The following is a 26,816-nucleotide window of genomic DNA, read 5'->3' on the forward strand; positions in this document are numbered from 1 at the left end:
AGCAGTGTTGTAACATGGCTGGGGTGTGCTGGGAGCACCTCCTGCATATGCAGGCCACTCTGGAAGCAGCTGCTGGAGAGGCCTGGTGGAGGACTGGTTAGCTTGGAGACTAGATCAGCTGTGACCACAGGGGCTGTCCTGCTGCAGCCTCGTACCTGTGTCAAAAACGGGGATACAAAGATGTGAGAAGTGCCAGCTGGCCTCAGCAGAGCACAGGGAATATTAGTGAGAGTGTCTTGGCTTCTCATACAAGCCTTTAACAAGATGAATGTGAGTAGGGTAGCTAGTGTGTGTGTGGCATTAGCAGTAACTTTACAGTTGAGAATGAGAATTTCTAACAAAGAAGAAGGGCAGGATTCCCTAAAATTAAAATGATTGATATTGTCACTCTTCTAAAACGTTTTCTAGATTGTCATCTTTGGACAGCAGAAACACAAGGCCACTGTGCCCCAGGGCAGGGTTCTGAAAGGAAAAACAGCTTGAAAGGTGTCTAACCACTTTGTCACAGTGCATCTTTGTTTTCTTTCACGCGAAGACTGTCCTTGAGCAATGTAATCTCTTTTAAACAATGCTAGTGGTGATAGAACTGTACTTCTGTAAGGTCAGTTTGGCATCCGCTTGGTTGTTTTCGTGCTGCAGCATCTTCAGATATAAAAGTCAAATAGTAGATTTGCCTATGTAACGTGTGATTCAGTCTTCTTTCCCTACATCATCACAACAAAGTAGGACAACTCTGAGTATTTTGTGAAGCTTCATAGATGTTCTCTGTTTCAATTTTTGTAAATGAAAATTAGTAATATTGCCTCTCGTGTTCAAAAGCTGGAGTTAGCCCTCCATAAAACTGGTGTGTGGAGGCAGTGGGACTAATGCTCTGATACCTGGGCACCCTTACGCAAAGAAATACTGTTAAGACTGACCAATCCTTTGAGTCTTGGGAGCAGTCCTGCAAAATGTGCATCATGAAGACTGGGACAGGCTGGGGAGCTTTCAAGTGTACTTGAATGGTAAAAGGGTTCCAGAATTCCCAACATAAGCTCTGAGAGGGTGTTAGCTTTTTTTTACCAGAACAGGGTTGCCCATGGGACGCCTGTTTAAAGAGTAATTCATTAAAGTTGCAGTGGCTGTTCAGAAGCCTGGTATCCTTTTCTTGGCATTCATTGCCATCTACCACTAACATAGTATAGCTGAACTATCAGAACTATGCATCTTCTTTCCAAGTTTTTTCTAGGTGAGAATTCAAGTCTTTCTTAAGTGTTTCACGCTTCTTGTTTTGTTTCCTCCTGAAAACAGCAGTAGAGAAACAGAGGAAAGAGCTTTCTTTGCACATGAGTTGTTTATTCAGGAAATGAGAAGGCAGGTGGTGAAATGTACTCTTTTGAAATGCTTCCTTCCACTGTGCATTTGTTGACTTGAAGTCTTACATGACCACAATATATGTGTGGGGGCACATGTGAGGTATTTGTTGAATTTGGTGTTTAAACTTTGAGGATTTAAATGTTGTGATTCAGAGCTAACCATGCAGTTATTTGGGTACAACTTCCCCTGTATCATCACTAGCTTTGTCAAGCATTTGTATTCAGCCTGACTTTACAGTAAGGGCGCAGAACTAGTGGGTTTATTCAGCTCTCAAATTTCTCTCTTACAGAACTGCAGAGTAAAACCTCTCCCTAGTTCTTGCAAGTTCTTGTTAGCGAGCATAATACGCTTACTTTGGTAGCTGAAGAAAATGTGATTTATTTTTTTTTAACAAGGTCTTCTGCTAACTTATGACCTTTCTGGACAGATGCCATTTTTACCAGTAACTCAGCTTCAGTTTCTGCTTTCTTGGAACTGGTCTCAGCAAACATGCAGTCCTTGGCATGCAGTGACACTGTGCTATGTGCAAGGAGCTGGCCTGATCTGAAGCTTGTTAATAGGGCATACTCAGAGTGTGTATTTGTGAACTGAAAGAGCTGGTGTGTGATCTTGTACTGCATCCAGGGTGCTGTATTTCTTATGGTGCACTGAACTGGGAGATGAACATCTTCTGAGTTTGGTGTTCTTGCATGTCTCCTGCTGGACCAGGAGTGAAAGTACCTTTTCTCTGTCATATGGCTCCTGAATGACACTTGAAATGTTTGAGAGCCTTAGTTTGATTACCCTAGTTACATTTAGGATTTAGACTTCTCAAATTTCTTAAAACTCATCCTATTCCTATTAGCTCTTAATTTTTAAGGAACTTATTATTTTTAAGAGCACCTATACCTTTCTCAAAGGTACTGTTTTAAGCTTTCATCCACACTTTATTGAACTGAACCCACTGATAACCACAGCTGAGAACTGCTTTCATGGGGGTACCTGGTGATCCTGGTGGACACTGAATTGACTGTGAGGGAGCAACGTGCCATTGTCACAAAGGAGAATGATGCTCTGGGCTGCAATAGAGTACTGCCAACAGGTCGAGAGAGGTGATTATTCCCCACCACTCATAACTGAGGCCATACTTGAAGTGCTGTGTCCAGCTCTGGGCTCCCTGGTACAGAAGAGGCATAGACATACTGGAGGGAGTTCTGCGAAGGGCCTCAGAGGAGGGAAAAACTGGAAGAATTGTAACTGTTCAGCCGAAGAAGACCTCTTCTCTTAGTAATCCTGAAAGGAAGATGCAAAGAGGATGGTTTTTCAAGGGTGCCCAGTACCAGGACAAGAGCCAACTGTGGAAGCTGCACAGAGAGGCTGTGGAGTCTCCTCCTTGGAGATCTTCAAAAGCTGCATGGACCATGGGCACCCTGCTGTGGGTGTCCCTGCTGAGCAGGGGTTTGAGCAGATGGACCCAGTGATTCCCTGTACACGGAGTGTTCCTCAGGTGGTACTGTGACTGCAGAAAAGACTTAGGTCAATTCTTACCCTTCCCGATGCCAGCACGAAGAGTTAGGTTTCATTTTTGCTAGTGTGCCTGTCTGTGTTTATTGCCGCACTGATCCTTGAAGTCAAGTAATTACACCTATGTCATCGTAACAAAATTTAGAGTATACTGTTAGCTGATAACCATCTTGGGCATTTAAAGTGCAGTAACTTATTCTAGACCTTAAAGAAGGCAGGTGTCCAACAGATTAGCAGGTCTGTTTTGAGGTCAGAGCCCTGGAGGATGCTTCCCCCTTGGGCAGGCCAGAGCAGCGTGCAGTATCCATTTCAGCATGCACTGGCTGCAGCCCATTAGCAGGTCACAGATGGGGCTGTGTGCTTGTCTACGAGTTACCGTGTTGGAGTGTAAACTGTGATACTACAGCAGATCAAAGCAGCACAGCACAAATGGGATATCTAATGACTGCAGGTGACAGTACTTAAGGACGCAGCTAAAACCTACCTAAATCATACAGCATGCAGAGATTCAAAGAACTTGGTCCGTTGATGAAACAGCAAGAAAACACTGGAAATTAAATTGAGGTGTTAGCATGATAGGCTGTTGCTTCTGTGCTGAGTAGGATCTCCCTTTTGCTTGAAATGTATGCTTTTGAGCAAATCACCTTAGATTATTTTCACAATTGGAGAGAAATAGCTTTATTTTATAGCTTGATTTATCTGTAACAGCTGCTTTAAATTGAGGAATACCTTTCTGAGTGCCTGTGTGTCTGTTGTTTATAAAAGAGATGGAATTAGCTGGGCTTTCATCATATATTTATGTTGAAACAATTTAAATGAGCTCTTCTGGATGTTTAATCCCTTAAGAGGTGTGATTACAGAATAGGGACATCTGTAAATTAAAAAACCCAAGGCAGCCAACCAGACAGACAAACAGATTTCTAGAGTTTGTGTTACATGACAAGAACATCAAAAGCATATCATAAAGGCTTCCCAAAAGTTAAGAAGCTGGTGATGAAACAACACGGGGGAGTGCAGTCTTCAAACAGTTTTGCACCTGCTCTGTTCTTGTGACTGCTCTAATGTGAGCAGGCAGAGCCTTCCCTCCCCTGCAACCCATGTGTGGTGTGCTGGGCTCTGCTGGATTGTCTGCTGCCTGGCCACCACAAAAAGCAGTGAATGCCAGTAAGTGGACATTAGTGTAGGTGTCATGGGTACCACCCTTGGGGCTGAAATGAAGGAATATGAAGAAGTGGCTGCGGTTTTGTGGACTGATGGAACCAGAATGCACCAATAAAAATAAGTCAAAACTATCTGGTAAAAATAGAGATCTGTTTAAAACAGCTTTAGGGTGAGTGTTCCTGTGTCAGGAAAGATCTGTTTATTTGGATAACTGAGCAAGTTGTGCAACTCAGACAGATGACTAACTGCTTTAGGTATCAGTGTGTACATCTGTTTGCAGTGTCACTGCTTTTTCATCCTGTTTAAGAGTGCTTAGTGTTTCCGTAAATTGAATGTGTGTGCAGCCATCCTGGTGCTGCTGAATAGCCTGCTAATAATAGGGCCCCAAACGGGTGTGGGGTGAAGAGATGAAAAGGATCAGCCTGCAGGAGTGTGAAGCAGTTGTGCCTTGGTGGTCAGCACCCCGACTGCCACTGGGGAGGTGGCACTGCTGTGCCTGCTGCTCCTGGAAGTAAAACTGTTGGGGTAAATTCTGCCCATGGTAGCGCTGTCTTTTCACCTCAGTAATGACAGTTAATTCCTTATAGTAATCTCCCTTCCAATGGATAGTGTTTCTAATCTAAATGAAAGCATTCAGGCATATACTTCCAGGTAACATCATCTCAGTACTTGCCGAGGTACTTGAACAAGATCATCTTTGGTTCTTGTGCTGAATCATAGAGAACAATAACCTCTGCAATTTCTTTAGTACAACAGCAGACTATGACTTTGTTTAAACAAAGTTATCACTTTCTGTGATAACAAGAGGGCAGGCGGTGTGAGCATGCTTTGAGGCTGCTGGGACAGCTGGTTGTTCTCCCATGGGATGCTGCCTTCCTCTGTTCTGCATGGACTGGCTTGCAGCCCTCACTTCTGCTTCTGTCTGCTGGCTGAGGCCGTGGAAAAACAAGCAGAGCCATGGGTGGAAGTGTGCATCTCTTCGCTCATCCCATCTTTGAACCCACTAAGCACATGGTTCAAGTCCTCCCACTGAGTTGTTTCCCAAGTGTTTTCTTGTCTCACTGTTGACTTCAAATGTGCTGTGAGTACTGAGGTTTTTTATAACTTTTGTTCTCTTTCAGAGAAGTCAGTAGGAAGTATCAAGAGAATGAAGTATTGTTTGCCAGAGTGCAGGGCAGTGACCATGAGCTGAATGCCCTGATATGCCACAGAGGGGCTGGTTGGCTTGAATAACTTAATTTCTCTGTTGTGGTTTCAGGAAGTAAAACATGGATTTTTCTGAAGTTAGATTGAGAAGCTCTTTGTTTCTGCTATTCCAGAATAGCTTTTACATACCCAAGCAGCTTGTTTGTGTGTGTGCGTGCAGGGCAGGAGTGGTGTGCTGCTGCTGAGGTCTTGAGCAACGGAAAAATACAGGGGAGAAATGAAGGCTTTCCCTCTATCTAGATATTATTATTTTTCTTCTGTTTTTCCAACTCTTCTTCCTTTATTGCAAGTGTGCTTAGACAGTGAGTGTATGTGGAATAGCTTTTGTTTTGTCCATTGTATCAGAAACTGACCTCTCCCTTCACTCCTAGAAGGCTGAGTTTTATAGGTAGTTGTTCATTTTGCAAGGAACCACAGTTCAGAGTGCATACAGTAGAAGACTCTTTGTTCTCTTAAGAGAGAATATGAGAGATTTTTAATGGATTTCAGACACAGGACATTACTTTTTTGGTTTGTTTTCTCTCCAGGACACTGAGTAGCAGCATGGAAGAACTGTAGCTGAAGGAGAGACAGACACACTCTTTCAGCATGGAGACTGTCCTGGTTGATGGGGAGCTTGACAGAAGTTCAGTGAGTAGCTTCAACGTGGTTTCATGTATGCAAATGAAAGCAAAGATGGTGGGTTTTTTTTTTTGTTTGTTTGTTTTTCTGAGGAAAAGAGTTAAACAACTTGAATTGTTTCTGTTGGAAGTTGACACTTTTCTGGTAAATGCACTTGGTATTATGTCCTATCGACTATAATATGGTGGATTCTTTTGGCAAGAGGGCTGGATATCAAGAAACGTTTGGTTCTTGGATTTGATACTTAGTGCATCTGAATCCCAAGAGAAAAATATTCCTGTCTTACTCGTTAACACTTTACTAATTACTTACTATGAACAAAAGGAAAAATAAAGTATTTGTTGATGGAATGAGGGGCAGAAGAGATACGAAGAGAGGTAATGATACATTTTCAGGTTCATTTTAGGTATAAAAATTGGAAACCTGTGCAGATTATAAATTTTCTGAAGTAGTGAATCTCTCAACTCTCTTTCTAAGCACAAGTTAAAAGCAGGAAGAGCTGGTGGGTACTGTGACACTTTGTCATCATCGGTCTGTCATAATTATTTAAGAACTTATTTTTTCCTCAAGCTATGTTACATGGAAGCACTCTAGTAACTGAAGTGGGATATGATTTTTTTCCTTCCAAAGTTGCATTCCAAAAGGCAAAATCGGGCTCTGTAAATTGAGGTGAATGTCAAGTTTAACACATCATTAGCAACAAGCCTTTTAATTTTTTTTTAATGATAGTACAACTTCCACATTCAGCTATTAATTTGATAATATAAATGCAGTAATAAAATACTTGTGATTTTGAGACAGTCGTTTTAAAATTATCGTGCAGTGCACTTAGGAAAAAACACCTTTTTTTAAGTTAAAAAGTTCCCTGAATTTTGCAGGACAAATATATGCACATCCCATGCACAATGCACTTTGAGTATCAGCTGACAACTTTCTAATAGCTTATTTTATTTTTTAAAAATGCCATCAATTCAATTGCTGTGCTCCTTATTTCTTAATTTGAAAAAAGAATCACAGTGAAGTTGAAGGTACTTGAAATTTGCTACTTCTGTTTTTGTGACAGTGCTTCATAAAAGCGTGTTTTTTTAAAGAGGTGTCTTCAAGTGAGGCTGTGTACATTTTACTACACAGAAATCTGAAGTTGGGCAGATGGAGCACAAAATGGGATAAAAGTGATCATTTCATATCACACCTTCCATATAAGCCTGAAGCCTGAGTTCTACCATGAAGTAGTTCAAGTCAGTAGTAAATATTTGTTCTAGAGTGTTTATGTAGAATGTGCTTGATTTGAAGCAAAACTGTTTGCTGCATTGGAAGCTAATAGACTACATCTGAAATCAGGAATATGTACTTCTATGATTTTATTTATTTTCAGTAACAAGCCTCATTTTGAGATTGTTTTTTCCTGATTTTTAGCTTCAATCTGTTGATTCATGTTGTTAAGTTCCATTTGTCTTATTGACAACTTGAGTTGTGAACATTTTGCTACGGAATTTAAGTCCTTTGAAGCATTACTAGAAGCTACTTGAAAAGCTGATTTTAAAAGTTGCAGCTCTCTAATCCAGTTTGAGTTGTTTTTGTGGGATTTTTTTTGTTGTTGTTTGTTTCCTTTTACTTGCATATAAAATTAAAACAGAGGAGATCACAGAACTCAAACTGTGAGCTTGTCTTTCCAGAATCCAGTCTAAGGAGAAAAGTGGTTCATGAAATGTTTATCTTAGGTAGTTACTGTGTCTGTACACAAATGTCACGACAACTCAGCAAACTTTTTTCACAATCTTGATGCGTAGAGCAAAAATACTATGATTACTTTGGTTTGACTTGTTGGTTGAGAACTGTTTTCACATATTTTAATGAAAAAAAAAAAAAACAACCAAGCTTAATTAGCACAGAATACATCAAATATTTCATGGGAATATTTGTTGTAAAGATTATTTTTATTATTGAATAATATATTTAAATATATTTGAACAACTTTGAAATCAACTACTTTTTTACCCAGGTATGTATTTTATAAGTTGCTTTGGTATAAAGATGTACAGTCAGCCTTTATTTAAGTGTGTCAGCAGGTGTCAAACTACCTTCTTTATTTCCCCACAAATCATTGTTGGTTGGTCCTTCTTTACTGATGAGCTCCGCTGGCTGTTTTAGTGGTCCTGAATTGAACTGCAACATGATTGATACTAGATATTTATATGTAATAAAGTCTACTTCCTGGAAATATCTGTCTTCAGCAGGATAGAAGCTCTAATTTGGCTTTAAAATATGCATTCAAACTCATTTGAGAATTTAGTTGTAAGTTTAGATTGTAAGTCTAGTAAATATTTTTAACAAATTGATCTCTTATAGTATGAGACTGAGGCACACTAGCATGACTTTTGCTTTTGCTTAATCTTCAACAGGAAAAGGATTTTGTTTTATAGGACAAGTTGACAGATGTAATTTTAGGCTTAGTGGCAGTTATTATAAGCTTTGTCCCTGAGAAATGAATGTCTAAAAATAATGCTTTTCTGAAGAACAGAGGAAGCTTTTGTATGAAAACAGTATTATTGCTGCTGTTGTGAGAGGTGGACTGTGGTACTGTTTTTCATTCCTTGGTCTTAAATAGCTAGAATGTTACTGGGAGGAGGGCTGAGGGTAGAAACATTTTTAATGAATAGCCTCTGCAGAAACTAGCTAAATCATTTAATGTGGAGAACCTCCCTTGGCAGAAGATTTACTCTGTAACTGAAGCCTGTCATCAGTTAAGTAAATGTGAAAATACAGTGGGCTGTGTCTCTGGAAATAAGTATATGTTGATTTCTCTGAATTCTGTGTATTTGAAATAAAAATCGTGGGAGAGGAGGAACAGGAGTGCCCTGAGGTTGTTCTTTTCAAAGCAGTGACTATGGTAGTAAAAGGATCGTTTTTGTTTCCTGATGGATTTAAATTGCTGATCTGCAGGGATAGGAATTGCAAATCGTTGAGGTGTAGTAGGCTACTGGAAAATAAAGAGATCTTCTTGACTGAAATAATCCCATTTCAGTATTTTAACGTCTCACATCTTGTTCAGAAACTTATTGCTCTGGTTTTAGGTAAATGCACAGGACCAGCTCTGTCTAATGAAGGGGACGCTGACCAGTGAGGAACGTGGTTTGATGTGTACACAGAATGTTTATTGGGGAAGATCAGGGACAGAGTTAGCCAGGCTTGTGTTTCAGTCCCTGGCATGGGAGCTGTTTGTACCAGTGCATAGGATTAACCAGGCAATGCTAAAATATTTACACAAAAGTCCCTGCATCATCTCGGGTGACCGGTTGCCCTGCTGTGTGGTGTCATGTTGTGTCTTGGTCAAACTGCTTGAGAAGCAGGCAGTGAGACAGAACCCTCTGCTGTGCTTTTTCTCTGTGTTTCTTCAACGCGTAAGTATGCGCTGTTAGCAGCCATGCTGTCTGAGCAGCAGAAACTTCTCATCTGTGTCTGTTAATAATTTATTTTTCTACTATTATTTTCTTGCTTTGTAGTGTGAAATAAAGCAGTCCAGCACTGAGCATTGGCGCTTCAAGGCCTTCAGTCAGCTGCCGGATCTGTTACTGTAGGCTCTTTTTCCTTGCTCTCTTGTCAGTAATTTTCTTCAATATGCAAACGGCATAGGGGAACAGAATCCAATCACAAGTTTTCTCCTGGTCTGCAGTGTGTTGCTAAAAAGCTGTACATTAAAAACTGTTGAATTCTTGACTGCATTTCACATGCTAGTGCTTAAACCTGTCTGGTAAGTTCATGGGTTCTTTTAGGATTGTTTCCCTCTGACCTAAAGTGTCTGACAAGGGACAGAAGGCTGTTTACCAGGTGCACTTTTATTTCAGCTTCTCTTGTTCAGTCACATACATTTCCATGAAATGCAGCATTGTGAAAGAAGTGTTCACTCATCTTTCCAATGATTTGTCCTGCAGTTCCAGAGTTCTTGTTGCAGTATTTTACATTTGCTTGTCACTGCATGTTGCAATGATGATTTAATGCCCCTTACCAGCTGTGAGGTGATAAAAGTCTGTGTTTTAAGATGAGGAGTGTAAGATGAGTCTCCTGCTTGCGAAGATTTTCACTTTTTTCAAATTTGCTGTTAATTAGTCCTGGTAACAAAGAGGCAAAACTGAACGCTCTTTAAAGCAGGGTAAAGATTTTTCTCCTTTATGGAAATGGAGCAGAAGGTTTTTGTCTGAGATATAGAATAATAAGTACAGCTTTTTTGGATTTATTTTGGTGTTAGAAAGGAAATGGCATTAATTGCTGATCTTCATGCTGTCACCTCTTTTTTCTTTTTTTTTTGTGCATCTCAAAGGTAGTGAACCTTTTGAGTCATGGATGGAACTTACCTTATGTCTGTACACTGCTGAGTACAGTGGGATCTTAAGCCCATTGTGGCTTTGGGTAGTATAAGAGATTCCAGTTCCAGTATGAGAAAGGTGTTTGTGAGTGACTGTTCTCCTGTAGTAGCCATATTTGATGTATCTCAATGGGAAGAAGATACTTTTTTAATGCAAATCAGTTCTTTGGATATATTTTGATACAAAATGTGGCTTCTAGGCTGATGCTTGCCTGCTGTAGCCATTAAGCTTGGATATTGCTTTAGTGCTTTTGTGCTTATATGCACACTAATGATCATTTAAGAGTTTTATTATTTCTGAAACACCCGTCTGAAACGGGACCATTTTTGGAAATAAGTCTCATGTTATTTCAACTTCCTTTGGAGTGCTAGCCTTCTGAAAACATTTCAGCTGGAAATTTGTTAGTGTATGTTATATATCAAGTCATAGGAGTGGTGGGAGATTCCACTCAGAGTTAGCAGCTTGGGCAGTTGCTAATCATGCACACTAACCATACACAGTGATGGCTTCTAATGACTTCTTTATTAGTATATTTGTCAGTTTCATTGCTTAAACTTTTCTAAGCTGCTAAGGCTCTCTTGAGATCTTGCCCTTGGCATTGAGGTGCATGTTGTATTTTAGCCATGAACTAACTCAGTTTTCATTGTCCTTCTTCTTTCCCGCTGCTGCTGCTTTTGTGCACTTGCTTCTTCCTGGCCTGGATCTTTTTGTTTGCTGTTCTTCGTTCTTCAATTGTATGTGTACACAGCATCATGGTGATAACAAAGACTCTCATGGACCATCAAGTAAGTGAACTCACCTTTATTACAGTACTTTGGACACACGTGCAAAATAGGTAGCCTCTTTCTTTGTAAATAAGCCCCTAGGCTAAACGTTTGCTTTTCTTCTGTCTTCAAATCCAGAAAATGCAGTGGAAAATATACTGTTTTGAAAAAAAAATCCTTATAAAGTTACTGTAATGTTGATAATAAAGACATGGAAATAGTGGTTAAGAAAAAAAAAAAGATTTTTGCACTTTTCTGGTTTTGGTGCTGTATGGTTCATTTAATTTTGATAAATTATTTCAGTAAATCATCAGAAATCAACTGTAATAGTCAATTGCTGACTGTGCTGTTTCAGTAGAGTGTTGTGTTTATAAGCATGCAGTCAAAGATTGACTCATGCTGTTGATTCATGTGCATCAGTGTCCTTGTACGGTTGGCAGAGTAATTTTGCCTGGGATTTAGAGTTTGTCTATGTGAGGAAGGGAGAGGTGCAGGCATGAGTTTTCTCCTTCATAAGAAATCTGTGCAGAAGTGATGACTTCAGTCAGGTTTTGTGTGCTGCCTATTTATTCCCATACCGGGTAGATATTTTCTCTTTATGAAGAATACATTTTGATGGGGCATGTTCTTACTATGAAAATGATATATAATCGGTGAAATATTTATTTTATTGGCAGTGGAAATAATTCTTTTAGCATCTGACTATTTGTTTTTCTAATTAATACATGCTTCTCCTTTCTTTAATAATAAATGTACAAAATGAATTTATTTGAGGTTTTTAACTCCTGCAGAGTTAATGTACAGGCTGTTGCTAGCCTCTTATCTGAATTAATGGCATCCACAGCTTCTGTGTCTTCTGTGAGTTGTAGATAGGAGGTACAAAAAGTCTCCCAGATTTGGATTGCAAAAAACTCATAATCTAATATAAAAATGGGCAACTTGCTCTAAGTGTACCTTCTTGAGCGAGGGGGGTGGAACAAATGAGCTGCTGAGATCCCTCCCAACCTTAAATACTTTGTGATTCTTTGAAAAAATGTCAGATGTCTGTGCTCTATGAATGTTTGATCTGAAAATCTAACATTTACTAGAGTGTACTCATGTGCATGGGTAGGGTTCCTGAGGCCTCTTTTTCCCACATTCTGAAGTTATTTTTCAAGTTGGTTTTTTTTTGTTGTTTTTTTTTTTCCATGAAAGAAGTAAATAATACTTTTAATTTACCAACTTATTTTCCTGATTTTCTGTATGTAGAGCTACTTTTGCTACTTAGTAAAGGCTAATGCAGAACTGAATTTGAATAAACCTTTTCCTGTATCTCATGTCCTTGTACTGTTTCCAACTGTGTAGGCACTTTTATATGCTCATTATGGAACAGAAGAATTGGCAATCTACCGCTGCAGTTATTTCTTTTCATAACTTCATCTGATGAAATAAATTGGCTGTAAGGACCTCGATTTGTACTGCTTTTGTTTCATAAATCTTAATGACAATCTATAATTAGTAATTTGGTGGCTAGTAGTGAGAAATAGTATGAATTATTATCTAGTAGTTCTATTGGTATTCAAATGTGCCCTTCAAAGATCCACAGAGGCTTTGATGTTTACTACTTCATGTTTCTTTTCTAAAATAGCATTCTGGTTAGTTTCAAGGGGTATATTAATGTGAGTTTAAGCCCATTCAGGTGAAGGATAGGATGAACTAAGATCTTCTCTCTCTTGGTTGAGTGCTCTGAAGCCTGAGTGGAAGTCTAAAAATACGTAACTGCTTTGAGGCCATTGAGTGGAAGAAATGGTTGGTAGTGCTGTTGTATCTTACCTAACGTGCATGCTGAGTATGTATCTACTAAATCCATTTCACAAGATGCAAAGATGACATCTGAAACCTAAGAATTAAGTGACGTGTTCCCCAGGAACATTAGGAAAATCAGATTTTGGATGTCTGTGCCATAAAGACCTGATGAGGAAGCTAAGACCTCACTCTCTAGAAAGTGTGAGTGCTTTGAAGAATAGTCAGAAGCTGTGTGTGGGTTTTGAGACTTAGAGCTGTTCATTAGTTGGCCAAGATTTCACTGTGGGTCCATGTGGACAAACAAGTTTAAAACTAGAAGTTTCAGTTTGGTATTTTGGGCAAATGAGAAGTAACACGTTTGACTAGGAACATCATTTATTCATTCATGTTTAACTTCTGTTTCACAAGAGAGTGAGACATTAGAGTAAATGACCATTGCTCTCTTTCTGAGAGAGAAACTTAGTTTATTTTGTGAATATACTGTAATTCCAGGATAAAATCATTTCTGAGTTCAAAAGAATTAGAGATTAGCCATAGAACCATCAAGCATAGTCAGTAAATGGATAATTTAAGTATATGCCATAAATTTTTATGGCGTTCATAAAATCAATCAGTCAGAAACCATAAACAGCAGCCAAAGAGCCTCTCTAAATTGCTGTGCTATTAATATGTATTAATAAGATCTTTTTCTGAAGAGGGAATATTTACTTCCAAGTGTTAGGTGTTTGATCTGATGGCATCTTAAAAACTGAGGTTCATTACATGCGTAACTTCTCCTCTCTCATTCCCAAATACTTTTTCCTTTCCTTTGAAATAGTTTCCTTTGTTTCTGTCTATGGTTCCAGAGCTCTGACCATAAGATGCTTAAGGTTTATATTTATGTAGATTGCCAACCATAGGATCATAGAATATCCTCAGTTGAAAGGGACCCACAAGGATCATTGAGTCTATTTCTTGGCTCCACACAGGACTGGCATCTTAAAAAGTTAGGTCATTAGTTGATCTTCTATATAAAAAGGATGAAATCTCCTTAGTGATCTTACTCACTGTCCCATCCTTCAGGTAGCAACTGCTAGCTTTACAGATTGAATTTCTGAAAAGCCCACTTGATTTGAGAAATGTAGCCTAAAGCTCCAGGCGTGTGCACAAGATGTTATATACTGGGCAATGCGTAACCTTTCCTTCTTAAGGAAGGAGCATTTCTGGCAGTGCTGACAGTCTTTGCAAGGCCCAAACTGAGTCTGCAGGCTGACAGAGGAGCATGATTTAATGGGGAATTTGAAGCTTGCTATGGGTGTTGCTGAGTTAACATCATGGAATTCAGTTCATGCTTTTGTACAACTTGAGTGCAGAGCTTGCTGGCATATTAAACTACAGGCAAATATCATCTGAAAAATTATGGCATCTTGAAAGTAAAAAAAAAATTATTGTAAAAACCTTTGTAAAAGTTTGAAAAGGGATGCACTTGAACTCTGAGCTAGGAAAATGAGCATTTTGCTTCCCTTTCCATCTCCTCAGTTTTCTTGAGCAGCAGTCATGATATAATTTATTTGGAGTAGAGCTTTAGATGGTATACATCTGCTGTTGAAAAACATTACAAGTGGGTAGCTTAGAATCCCTACATTCACCATACTGCCTTGTGTTTTTTTTTAGGCTTTGCTCAAAAAGCACATTTGAATTACTGTAATAATAGTAGTAATGAAGCTAAGAAGAGTGCCTCAATACCAGCGGGTTCTATCTAGAAAATTGAAGTTATTTTTTTTTACTAGATATTCTACTGAACTTTTAAAACTATTTTGAGCAAAGCTTGGGAACTTTTCAAAGTGAGCAGCATTATAAGTTAAAATCTTTTAGGCAAATGTTGCTTAGTAAGCATCTTCTGTTTTCTTCTAATCTCTTTTTGTCCATACATCTCATTCCAAAGAACAGATGTTACTGAGTCAGCCATTCTTTCCTTATCAGAAAACTTACAGTTCAGTTATGTGCAGCTTAGGGATAAGTACGAACATCATAGACAGGATGGCTGCCTAGCTGCAAATAGCTGGAAGAGATCAAACAAGTCATTTTCAAACTGGTAAGGTTCAAGGAGGGGAGCTGCTCCACTTTATACCTTTCCCTTGATATATTCTCTACGTGATCTTTATTAATAAAGATTCATTTATTTGATGTTTATATATATATACATTCATCTCAGCTTTCTGGGATTCCTGTATAGCTTGACCTGGCAAGTTGTTTCCTGGGTCAACTCTCTTGTGACTAGTTAAACCAAGTGGAAAAAAAAGGAAAAAATGTGGCAAAGTATTCAGTAGTAGCCTGCAGCTTTCATACATCTATTGGTTTTTGTTTTCATCTTCTGATTCATATCTCAGACCAGTCTTTCTGGCTTTTTTCTGCCATCCCCTCCCAAGTAAATCTGTGGTTTGAAATCTTAGTTTTATAGAAAGAAGTATTTCACAAGACAGCATTTAATCCTTGTTTCATAAAAAGCATTGAAGTTGTTGATATGAATCTATGCACACGCACAGTGAGCATCCTTTTTGTATTTCAGCAGTGGTAACAAACAGCGATGAATCGCAGCTTTTAACTCCAGGAAAAATGAGCCAGCGCCAGGGGAAAGAAGCTTATTTTACTCCAACCAAAGAGTTACTCCAGCCATCTATCAGCCCAGCAACTGCTCACAGCCATGGTAAGACAAACCTGTTGGTTTTTTTTACAGAGGTTTTGAAGAACTTGAATTACATTACCCATTTAAAACATTAGTTCGAAAACACTGCCCTCCACAGAAAAGAAGGAAGAAAGTGTATTAAAGTATTGCAGGTAATTTCTTTTTTCCCTACATGTTTGTCTGAAACAGAAAACAATTACCACATGGTAATGAAGTATGCTGTGACTTGTGAGAGAGCTGCCCACATGATGGAAAATTATTATCTGTGTATAACCCTGTAATTTATGGTCACATTAATGTCTCCGGTATGTAGAACTATTACCATATGCTGTCTAAGCCAGGAGCCCTTGTTCATTAACAGTTACTTCTATTGATAGATCCTTCTTTGGAAAGGTAAAAATCTTAATGCTGCCTGCCAGTCTTCAGCCCTTTCTCTGCTTTGCTTAACCTGTTAAAAATAAACTCTCAGTAAATCTGTGGGAAGTGAGTGGATCCACAGTGAAACATATCAGTAGACCTGATGTGCTGATTGTTTAAAAGCAAAAATAAAAAGCAAGCTGCGGTTGCTCTCCTTGTACTTACTTGGATTTGAAACTGTTTGTCTTACTGGCTAGAATATGATTATAAATGTTTGTGGTGATGCATACAGTATTTTTTTTTAATTGATACTCTGATCTTGTCAGCCTTGCTAATCAGCTATGGTTGCTCTAGTTCTCAACATGTCATGTTTCTGAGTTGGCTAGGTACAGGCCTCCCAAAGTCCTGTAATGTGATTTGTCCAAGTAATGATGTTAATCTGTCATAGTAATAAAGCCAGATTCTGAGGCATCTTTGAATCATTTTCCTGTTTTCCCATTCAACATCATTGAGATAAGAGGGGAAGTGCTTTTAAATCAAATATAGTTGTTACTATGTTGAATCTATTAGTCTGTTATTGTATTTTAAGAATTACAGTAGTATTTTTAGTGCTATGCATAGCTAGCTCTGGTACCTTTTCTAAAAGCTGCTGTTACCTTACTGGGACACTGCTTCGTGTTTTCTGGCTTGCACTGTGCTCAGCCTGGAAATATTTATGCAGCATATATATATGTAACGTCTTCACAATGTTTATTATGTTGTTCAAATAAATGTTGTGCTATTCTGTGTACTATGTCATATCTCTTACTTGAAAAGTGATGTAGTCATTTAAGTTTATTTAAATATTATGATACATGCTTTCTTTTACTGTATTATACAGCCATGATTATGGGTGATGAGGATATACAGAAATACAGATGTTTAGATGCAGTGTTTACAGGCATTTCTTAAAAACTAAACAGAGGTATGTCTGGTTGCTGGCACCTGAATGCACCCTTAATCTAGCAGTCTGAAAGGCAACTAGGCACAGCACAGACGAGAATTGGAACTGAAAAATGTATGATATAGTCTGCAAGGATCTGGTTGATATATGTAAAGGGAAGCTGTGATTGTGGGTATTTTGGCTTCTGCCACTGGACAGTTTGTCACCATTACCTAAGTTATAATTTCTACTGCCTGAATAAAACAGTTTTCATGGCAAATCTAGTTTTGTATCAAACCTGTGATTAAAAATGAATGAGTTGAAGCTGCTAGTGGAGATACTGGTGTTAGTGGGCAAAGAGGAACAAGTCAACAAACACGGTGTGTGTCAAATTCTTTGGCCAACCAGGAACAGACTAGGGAGAGGCAGAACCTGGTGCCTGTCCTTGCCACATCTTCTGGAACAAGTTTAATTTGTGTCTTCTGCTCGTGTCTTAAGACCCTAATGGTAACTACCACAAGTATAATTAAAATAGCTGAGAAGTTGAATCTTAATATAAGGAAGCAGAGGTAAAGATTTAAATATTCAGGTATTTTTAGCTATTTGGAACGAAGAATGAACAATATAATGTACCATTGTGAAGCTAAGTGGTTTTATATATTTCAAGTACTCTTATGTATAAATATTTATAAAAACTTAAGTGAATGTAGCTCTTGATTTCAGAAAGTTTCTATTTTCCTACACTAGGTTTCTTATTGTAAAATACTTCTTTCTTCTCATTCCTTTCCAATGCAGATCTGTCTTGCTAAGCTGATCTTGGGATTTATGCCTGCATGATCTCATCAGTTTAAACAGAAACTTCAGAGTTTTAGTGCTGAAAGGTTAAGTCAGCTCTATATTGGTCCTGAGGCTGACTTGTCATTTTAATTAACCATCCTTTCCTAATATCTACCACATTAACCCTGTCTCTAACTTGTCAGTGCTGTATATGGAAATGTTGGGGTTTTTGCTTTTTTTGCCCAAGTGTCAGTGCAATAGAAAGGAATCTTTGATAAAATTATTTTATTACAGTTAAAAATGAGCATCAAAAATACTGAGTCCAGGACTGCATCTTCAAAAACTGTAAATCAGAATGCGCTTTCTGATGTAAGCTGTTTATGTTGTTACACAAATTATCCCTGCTAAATTGGATTCTTGTAAATCTTGTTAACTCAGACTTACATCAGCATACCCCTTTATTTCTGTTTGATAAAGTGGATTGATATAGAAATACTGATCTTCTAAAATATATGAAAAAATCAGAAGCCTCCTCAGGAAGGGGACATCTTCCAACTTGTAAACATGCAGTTAAAACATTGCAAACTTCTTATGAAAATAAAATATCTTCTTAACTGATAAGCTGTTCTTGTACCAAAGAAAAATTTAATCAAGGTAGCAATATTAAGCATTCTATAATAAGGTGTTTGAAAATGTCAGACTTTTTTTTTACATATTTTGTATTGTCTCTGTGGCTTTATTTAATAAGAGCTGTGTTGTTGCTTTTTTTGTACCACTGAGTGTCTGTTGAAAGGCATGTGTGATGAAAAGAAATGCTTTTTGGTTTTGAACATGCTGTTAGCATACATGTGTGTTTATTGACTCAGTAAACGGTCTCTGAGTTTAAAAGTGTGAAGAAGTGAAAATCCACCAAGCAGAATACAAAATTCACCACATCCAGTATTTTACCATTCTAGATTTTTGTGAATTTCAACTCTTGCAGCTTGAACAACTTTGAACAACTTGCAGGCTGCAATAAAGGGAGCATCATCCAGACTTGAACAAGAGCAAATACCAGTGGTGCTTTTGTTGACAATATTCTAACTGATATTTTACGGCTGTCGACTCAGCAGATGATGCACTAGGATTTTGGAGCTCTGATTTCTTTATTTCACATGAAGAACAGTGACCTGTGCAGACATGCTTCCTGGCTCAATTTAATTGCATCAGCACTCAGTATTTCTATCTTTGTAGAAGGCATCAGTGAGTGAAGATGTGAGTAGTATCTGGGGAAAGTGTGTTACCATGATAAAGATTGCAGAGATATTTTACAATAATGTAAATCTTTGTGTTAGATGAACAGCTTCCTGCTCTTTTTTAAACTCTGCTGCCTCCTACATATTTCCTGGAGTGTGTAATATTGCAAAGAAGTTGTTTCGGTTTGCTGATTAAGAGCGAGCGAGAAAAGAGAGATAGCTCTTTGTGTTGGGTTTTAAGGGCTTGGTTGTTTTAATGTGTTAAGCTGACATACTGCATGACTAAGTGAATGCTTGTCACATCAGGATAAGCCCTGGACACAGGTGTCCACAAGGAGCTTGAGCTGAGCTAAGAAGCAGGATCTGCTCCTCACTTCTAGTACAGTAGTAGTAGCTGTTAATTCATTTTGTACAAGGATGAATGTGTATTCTCTCTAAATGAGAAACAGAGTGGCTTAGGTGCAGGGAGATCTGTTGGCAGCAGAAACAGAACGTTTGTGCTGCAAGTAATGGTGATGATTGTGATGAATAGAAAGGAGAAGTTGATGCTGCTTTTGTGGGAGAGTAAGAGCATTTTTGGCTGTGCAGAGCTTGTGCTTAAGTACTGTTTACTCTGTAGTAAATATCTAAAAGATGTGGTAGGATTTTAATATGTAGGAAGCTTTTGAGAAAAAAATTGGAGAGAAAATACAAATTTCACTATTTTTACATGAGAGTGAAGATGGTAAATGCAAAATAAATGTTTTCAAGCATCAGCTGCTGAAAGACACTTGGTAACTCCTGGAGGGATGAGATGCCTTTGGAATTATCCTGACCAAGGGAACATAAGACTGACACACATTACTCTTGTACCTGGGCAGCTGGCAAGTCTACAGTGGCTCACTGTAAATCCATATGATTTGCAGCTTTTAAAGCCATTTGTTTTCAGGTGTTTGGCTCAGCTGTCAACATGACTACATGGCAAGAAATGCATGGCACTCCTGACTCGTGATCCCATGGAGGTGACCGTTGTGTCTCCCTGGCGGGGTAGCATGCAGGAGGCTCTTGAAATGTAGCATGTGTTCTCTCTTAATAGTTGTACCAGGGGAAAGAATTATTGCAATTGAGTGGAAGGGAAGGTACAGCTCTGTTTAATTCACTAGCAACTGTTTCTGAGATGGACACTTAGTTTTGGACCTTTGGCCGGGCTTGTGAGAGCCAGTTCACATAAGTGCACAGTGCTGAAGCAGCAGCAGAAGCAGTCTCTTGCTGGAGTTGGAGAGAAAAGACCTCCGTGCCTTTATCTCCAGGCATAGGGCATTATCAGAACACAGGTTTTGGACTGGATGACCTCCAGAGGTCTCCTTCCAACCTCTATCATTCCAGGACTCTAAATTCTAATCTGTGACTAAATGCCAGCTTCTGCTTTTCTCTCAGCCAGCATTTTCAAAGTGTTAATATTGCTTTTTGACTGATGCTTGCAGATGATCGATCTTGCTGATCTTTCTGGTTCCAAATCAAATTGTTTTCTGGGCATTTGGGTTACATCTAATGTTTGATAATGATTTCTGGTTTTCTTCTAATGTTTCCTTCAACTTTTCTGCTGTATATCCAGGCAGACTTAATCATGCAAATAACTTGATACAATTTCCTGTTTCACTCTGCCGTACCTGTCCTTTGAACAGAGAAACCAACGAATGACTAAATAATTGATTATAGTATGAGCAACTTACTACCAAGCATTCCATGAGAGGTTATTTTGTTTGTTTTTAAACTCAGTTCATGCTCACTGAAAACTGACTCAGCACTAACAAGGAAGCTGCTAGTGGCTGGGTGAGACTCCTTTTGGTTTTTTTTTTTCTGTTTGTCTGTATTTGTTTTAACAGTTCCATATTAGCACTAACTTCTAAAGTCAGGCACCTTCTCTTTAGCATAAGTATAGCTAACATCTTAGAAATGTTCTCTATTGTCACACAGTAGTTCTGTCTAAAATCTTGCAACCTTAGTACTTTGATTGCCTTGGTTTCTCTTGCTGTACTCTTGGAAGATATTTTGTCTTACTTCGTCCTTTGATGCTGAAGATATTTTGTAATCTGGAGTGTATGGAAACCACGTGGACTGGTGGTTTTTCAGGTTGTTCTGGATCCGTATATGTTGTATTGCTGCAGGCAGGCACAGCTAGCTGGCTTCAGTGACATGAGTGGTCATCTTTCAGCTTTGTAGTGCAGGTGAAGTCTGCAGAACTGTTCTACAGACTTGGAACAGCTTCACTGATAATTGTGTCAAAGAAAATGTGAATATGGTTCTGCTCACGGTAAAGAGAGAAGGAGTTTGGCCCTATGTAATTTATTTTCAGCTTGTTTTGACAAACTGAATTTCTTGTGAGGTCAAATGTGTTTAGCTGTGTGTGATTAGTCTTCTGAATCTATTATCTTGATGTCCTGCTTTCTCACTGTAATGCACGCTCTGGCACATTCCTCTGCAAGTCAGTGTGTATTTATTAAAACCTGCCATTTCTGAAATGCTTCTCCACCCAGCATTTGTGGCTCGGGTAAATTATGTGTGCTCTTTTCTCTGTGGGCTGTAGCTCTGAGAAAGAATGGTGCTGGGTTTGAAGGGCACAGTAGGGCTGATTAATATGAAACTTCTCAAACAAGTTCTTTTTCTTCATGTAAATCTCAGCAAAGCTGTTGTACTTGAACTTGAACTGTGACCTTGAATTTTCTAAGTGCTGAGATGAAAAGTGCTGAAACCTGAGCAGTGAGTGAGCAAGGCTATTTGCTTTGGGTGGGAGGAGCCCAGCAGGAGCCTTAGCAAGCGATGAGGTGGAGGCAAGTGCCGTTGCCAGCAAGGCACTGGGAGTCTTGGTGCTATTTCATAAACCATTCTTAGACATGCCTCTGGAATTACTCCTCAGCTAGACTGCATTTGACCTGGGAACAGTAGAGAGCTGAAGAAGATTTGGTGAAACAAACTTGTCACTGTAAACTACCAGCACAAGGTGTAGCCTCATTGTTCAGATGTCATTTTTGTGAATCAAGTACTGGTATCTGAAGGCAAGTACTTTTTTTTTTTTTTTTTAATTAAAAAAATCACTTTTGCTTAAAATCTACATGCAAAAATCATGGATAAAACTTACTTGTAGGTATGGCAGGTAGCAGTTTGCTTTTACTATTTTCTGCATACTGTACAGAATGTACATATAGTACGTGTAGAAAATGATTTATGACCTTTTCATTTGCTGGACTGGGAGGAGAATCCTGCTGGAAACATCACATTGTTGAGATGTCAGAGCAGATTATTGTCAGACTTGAAGAGTGAATGTAAAAGGCTTCTATCTGCTCTGCTACGCTATCAGTTTTCCTTTCTCTTTCTCCTCCCTTCAGCTTTTACAGAGTTTGGTTTTAAGAAGACTTTTGGGCTTCACTTGCACAACTCTAAGAGAAAATATTTTTTACATTGCATCTGTAGAGGTACTCATAGTTCTGTTATTACAGCAGTATCAATTTGTTTAATATCTTCATTTTAAGTTACTAAAATCTGTGTAAAAATAATTGCTTGCAGTTCCTCAGTAGGAGGGTTTAGAATATGGTTTGATTTTTAGAGTTTGTTTTTCATGGTTGGCAGTTCATACCTGTATAACTCCAAGAAGATTTTTTTTGTAAGTCTGTGCGTTATTTCAACTGTGAATATTTATTGTTTGGATACATATTTTAAAACAATAACCATGCTTTATCAGAAGTGCTGGTGTGTTGTTGGAGCTGCATGCACTGCCTATTTGCTTTTTTGAGTATGTGTGCCAAGATTTAAATTTTGCCCAGGTCAGTATACTGAAAGAATGCCTTAAGCACAGGATTACAATGTAGTTTGCAGCCAGCATTTATTAGCAAAGAAGCTCTGATTGAGTAGCTGATAGGAGAAATATATTCTGTCCTCCAGGAAATGTGAACAACAGATAAGTCTTCCTTCTCTGAAAAGCTGTTCAATAGGTTATGATTGAGAATGGATTTTTTGTTTTCTTTGTTTTTTCCTTGAGTTAGATGAACTAAGTATTACAGTCACAGTCTTCCTCTTCTTTCTGCTGATGTGGCTATTACATGAAACAGAAACCAGATGTTTTCTCCCCTTAAGTCTGCTTTTGTGAAATACTTAGCTCTTGCATGCATCTGAATACATTTAGACCAGAGTGTGGCTATTTTCCTGTTTATATAGACAGTGATATATATCTACTGTCTGCTGTTGTACTCTATTTGGAAATGTTTAGAAATTCTGTAAACTTTGAAGTTTTGTACTTTAGTGGATTTTCTAAGCGTACCATTTGTTAAGGCACTGTAAACTGAATATGTTGAAAGAATAGAAGACTTCCTGGGATGTTAGTCTCATGAATTATGCTAATTCTGTTTTTTATTGAGAGATTGGCTCATTCTGTATTAATTCATTTGTAGGCTGGGAACAGGATTAAAAGGGTGGAATTTTTACAGCCCTGACACAAACTGTTCTACAACTGCATGTGAAAGTGAGATATGCAGATGACTTGATGAGAGGGAGATGAACTTCTTTTTTCCTGCTCTCCTTTGTAGTAGTGAGATGGTCATCTTTTGACAAAAGGCTCAGGGTCTGCCTCTCCTGTGCTGCTGCTGGATTAATGGAAAAGGTGCTTAGTAGCAGCTTCCTCAGATGGGATGTATCTTCAGAGAGAAGAGATGCAGCTGTAATGTTATCACAATTGGAAGTCTAGCCAAAGATTTTAGTTTTGCTTCTAAATGGAGGAAAAGGCATAAGAAGGAGAAAGGTTTTAGGCTGTGCTCTGTTACAGCTTGGTGTCATGAAACAATGCCAAGGGACTTGAGAGAATGTGGCTAGAAATGAAGGATAAACCTTCCAGATTGTATCATTTTTTCAAGCCCCTGGATATCTGGCCAGTTCTCAGTAAAATGAACGTGATGTCTAGTTTCTCCCTTCAGCGTGCCCACAAATTTTTCTCTTCTCATGAAAAGCGAAGGTTACGTGTCATGTTTTGTTTTTCTTTAATTGCTAAATATACTGGAATATTTTTCTGGTAAGAGGCATGAGGAAATTCTAGCAGTTCATAGCATCCTGGAAGCCGCTATGCTTCATAATCAGAAAAGTTAATTTTCAGTGATTTCTGTATGTATTTTAGCATATATATTCATAGGTGCAAATACACGTACATTCTCCACAGTTTAGACCTTTCATAGAGTTATTTTTCAATCTACTGTATTATCTTAAACCCAGTGTGAACTGAAATTGCTTGTCTGCAAATCCTACGTTTCTTCACATGAGCAGCCAGACTATACAATATTATTTAATAATTAATGAAATTCACATTACCACTAATTTGATTTAGGGGGTCCGTTTCACTTTTTAAGAAGAGAAGTCCTCCTGTACAAAGTAAGGGAGCACACAAGACTTCATTTCAAGGCTAATTTTAATGTTTTATTTTTCTTCTTTCCATCTAGCAAAGCAGGTTTCAAAATATAGTTTGTCAGAAATGTGCTGAGATTCCATCAGAGTCAGGTGATGGAAGAAGGGAATTGGTAGGGGCACGTATGGAACAGGGCAAAGGGACAGCCAATGAAATGGCTGAAAGAGTGCATGAAGGAGGTTGGGGAGAGCTTATCTGACTTCATTCTGCTACCAGCATTGAACAGTTGGAATCATCTGATTCCTAGTCTTGAAGAACAGTTTACTGGGATCATTTTCTGTGTTTGAAATTTAGGACGATTAGTTTGAGTGTTGAATTCATTGCACAAAATACTCTGGCTGTTGCAAGTAAAAATAAAAAACCTTTTTGTAGAGCTTATAATGTGCAGGAGTCAGGCAGTTTGCATAAATAAATGTGGCAGACTTAGAGAAGAATATGCTATCACCTCACCTTTTAAATAAAAATAAGAACTGAAGATATAATAGCTGCAATAATCAGCTGGTGAAAACTACTAGGTAAGTGCCTGAACAGGGAAGTTCAGCATGCCTGCATAAAGCAAACATTGGCTCCCTTTTTAGGTTTCTATTGCGTACTGAAATATCAAATAGGGAAGCCACATTAGCTTCTAAGTGCAGTGCAAGTTTAGGACTTGGAAGACTAACATCATGAAGATTTGATTTAATGAATCCTTAAAAGCTAAATAGTGGCTGTTTTAGTGCTCTTAGAAAGCAGAAATGAATGGGACCAAAGCTGAGATGTAACAAAAAAAAAAAAAAAAGATGTTCTGTATTTATGGAGAAGAAAAGCTGAAACACAGCTGTTCACCTTTAAATGTTCTAATGGCTTTGACGAGAACAGTATAATATTGCTTGGCTTGCTGCTGATTTGGCAGCCTCTGTCTCTTCGCTGCATTTTTCACGTATGCCCTTCGTTTGTTTTTTTCCTTTTGTATCTTACTCATCAGAATATGAGGTAGAAGGCTGTTACTGCAACACTCTTGTTCCAGCCAGCTAATGCTAACCAGCTTTCACAGAGAATATAATCCTTATACAAACATCTTAACTCATGAAGGAAGAGGGTGCACTGCGACGTAGGTTTTCCTCATGTGCTGGGATTTCATCTGTGTTTTCTGCAAGAGCTGATGGCCGAAAACTTGTCCGGAATGCTTCATTTGGAGGATATAATGAACTGTCACCTGCTTCACCAGGTTTGTTGTTCTTAAAATGTACAGAAGAGAATGTAATTTCCGCTTCAGATTTTTCAGCTTGAATGAAAGTAGTCTGCTGAGATGGTAGAAATTGTTAACAGAAATCAGAATATTGTTTGTGTGCATTGAAGTAACAGCTCTTTGTAGTAGCAAGAGTTGCTGCACTCAGGCAAGCAAGCAAGGTAGCTTATCCTACAGCAGATATCTGTTTAAAAGTAATTTTTTTTACTTGATGCTTCATGGAGTATTTTGGTTTGTTTGGTTGAGCTTTTATGGCTAAAGTTCTGTACTGTGATTTATGAATCCCTTTCTTGAAGTACATGTAGTGACGAGATAGAATGAGTTAAGGCTAGAACAGCAAGCATGCTAAACTCTGTACTGCAAGACTTCTTTTAAGAAATTCAGCACCAGAAAGGGCTTGAATCTCTTTTTCCTCAGATTTGTTGTCTCCTGAAAATCAGTAAAGGAATACTGAAGTGAATTTCTAGAGGTTTGTTGTCCGTTGTGTGTCCTGCTGATATATAAAGGCGCTTGAATTTCAGTAGTTTGCTTCATGAAACTTTGATCCTTGGGAACACAAGGTCACCTATTTCTGAAAAGCAGCGCTGCAAAAATTGTACATTCTTAATGGAATTATTCTGCACGTGTGATTTGTCTTGAGCCTCCACACATGCGCAGTTTGTTGTGGGGCCAGAATGTTGGGGAGGAAAAAAGTACTTTTCTCTTCTTATTGTGTACCTTCTGAAGAGCATCTCACTCAATTTGTAAGCTCTTCCCTTAAAGCAGTGAAAAAGAGTCAGGGTGCAGAGCATGCGGGAGGCTGTGGGCTGGTGATTTCTGAGCTCTCTGCACCGCTGGCTTGCAGAATTGCTGGAGCGGCATGCTGTGCTGCTGGTGGGTGGGCACTGCTTTAGGATACCACGTTCTGTCGCCCTCCTGTCTTACCACAGAAAATATCCCTTCTGTCTGCATCAGAAAATGGTCAGTCTTCTACTGGGAGCCTTGTTAAAGCTGCTCTGGAAGTGAAGGTCTCAAACCTCGAAAGCATGGAGTAGTTGGCAGCTGGGTAGAACTTCCCTGCCTTCAAAACACATTCACGTAGTCTAGAAATAACTGAAAAACGGATCAGGTTCCTATTTCCTTTTTGTATAGGATTGTTTGTTAAAGCTGATCACTGTCTGTAGGTGACAGTGAATGACTGTATAACATCATTTGATTTTTTAGTAGATAAAAACAGCACATAACTAAAATATTTTTTCTGTCTTTGAATGTTTCATATATCTGAATAATTTAAATAAAATCAGTATACTGGGAGGTACACTGTCAGTTCGGTTGAAACAAGAAGTTTTTGCTTGTCTAAAAGATGCTTACGTAAGGACTTCTTTGGTCACTGTTGTGTTATTCAAAAGAAAATACAACTCTGAGAAGATACGTTAAAGGACTTTTCTTACTCTTCTAATTTCTTCAA

General features: G+C 38.6%; 1 protein-coding gene across 5 annotated transcripts in view; it reads left to right on the plus strand.

Annotated features, from left to right (window-relative positions):
* OSBPL8 (oxysterol binding protein like 8) overlaps positions 1–26,816 on the plus strand; it is a 76,291-nt gene that overhangs the window by 19,330 nt on the left and 30,145 nt on the right. Inside the window, exons 2-4 of one of the 5 annotated variants that reach the window (XM_065743260.1) lie at positions 5,754–5,856; positions 10,960–10,996; positions 15,309–15,446. In XM_065743260.1, coding sequence (XP_065599332.1) covers positions 5,815–5,856; positions 10,960–10,996; positions 15,309–15,446 — 217 coding nt within the window. In that variant the 5' untranslated portion in view covers positions 5,754–5,814. Of the gene's footprint in view, positions 1–5,753; positions 5,857–10,959; positions 10,997–15,308; positions 15,447–23,741; positions 25,349–26,816 lie in introns of those variants that run through there. The other 4 variants (XM_065743261.1, XM_065743265.1, XM_065743264.1 and 1 more) reach the window with 4 other exon arrangements.

Source organism: Cyrtonyx montezumae, unplaced genomic scaffold, assembly GCF_038088225.1.
Source record: "Cyrtonyx montezumae isolate F1298 unplaced genomic scaffold, pur_monq_1.0 scaffold_3, whole genome shotgun sequence".
NCBI lineage: Eukaryota > Metazoa > Chordata > Aves > Galliformes > Odontophoridae > Cyrtonyx > Cyrtonyx montezumae.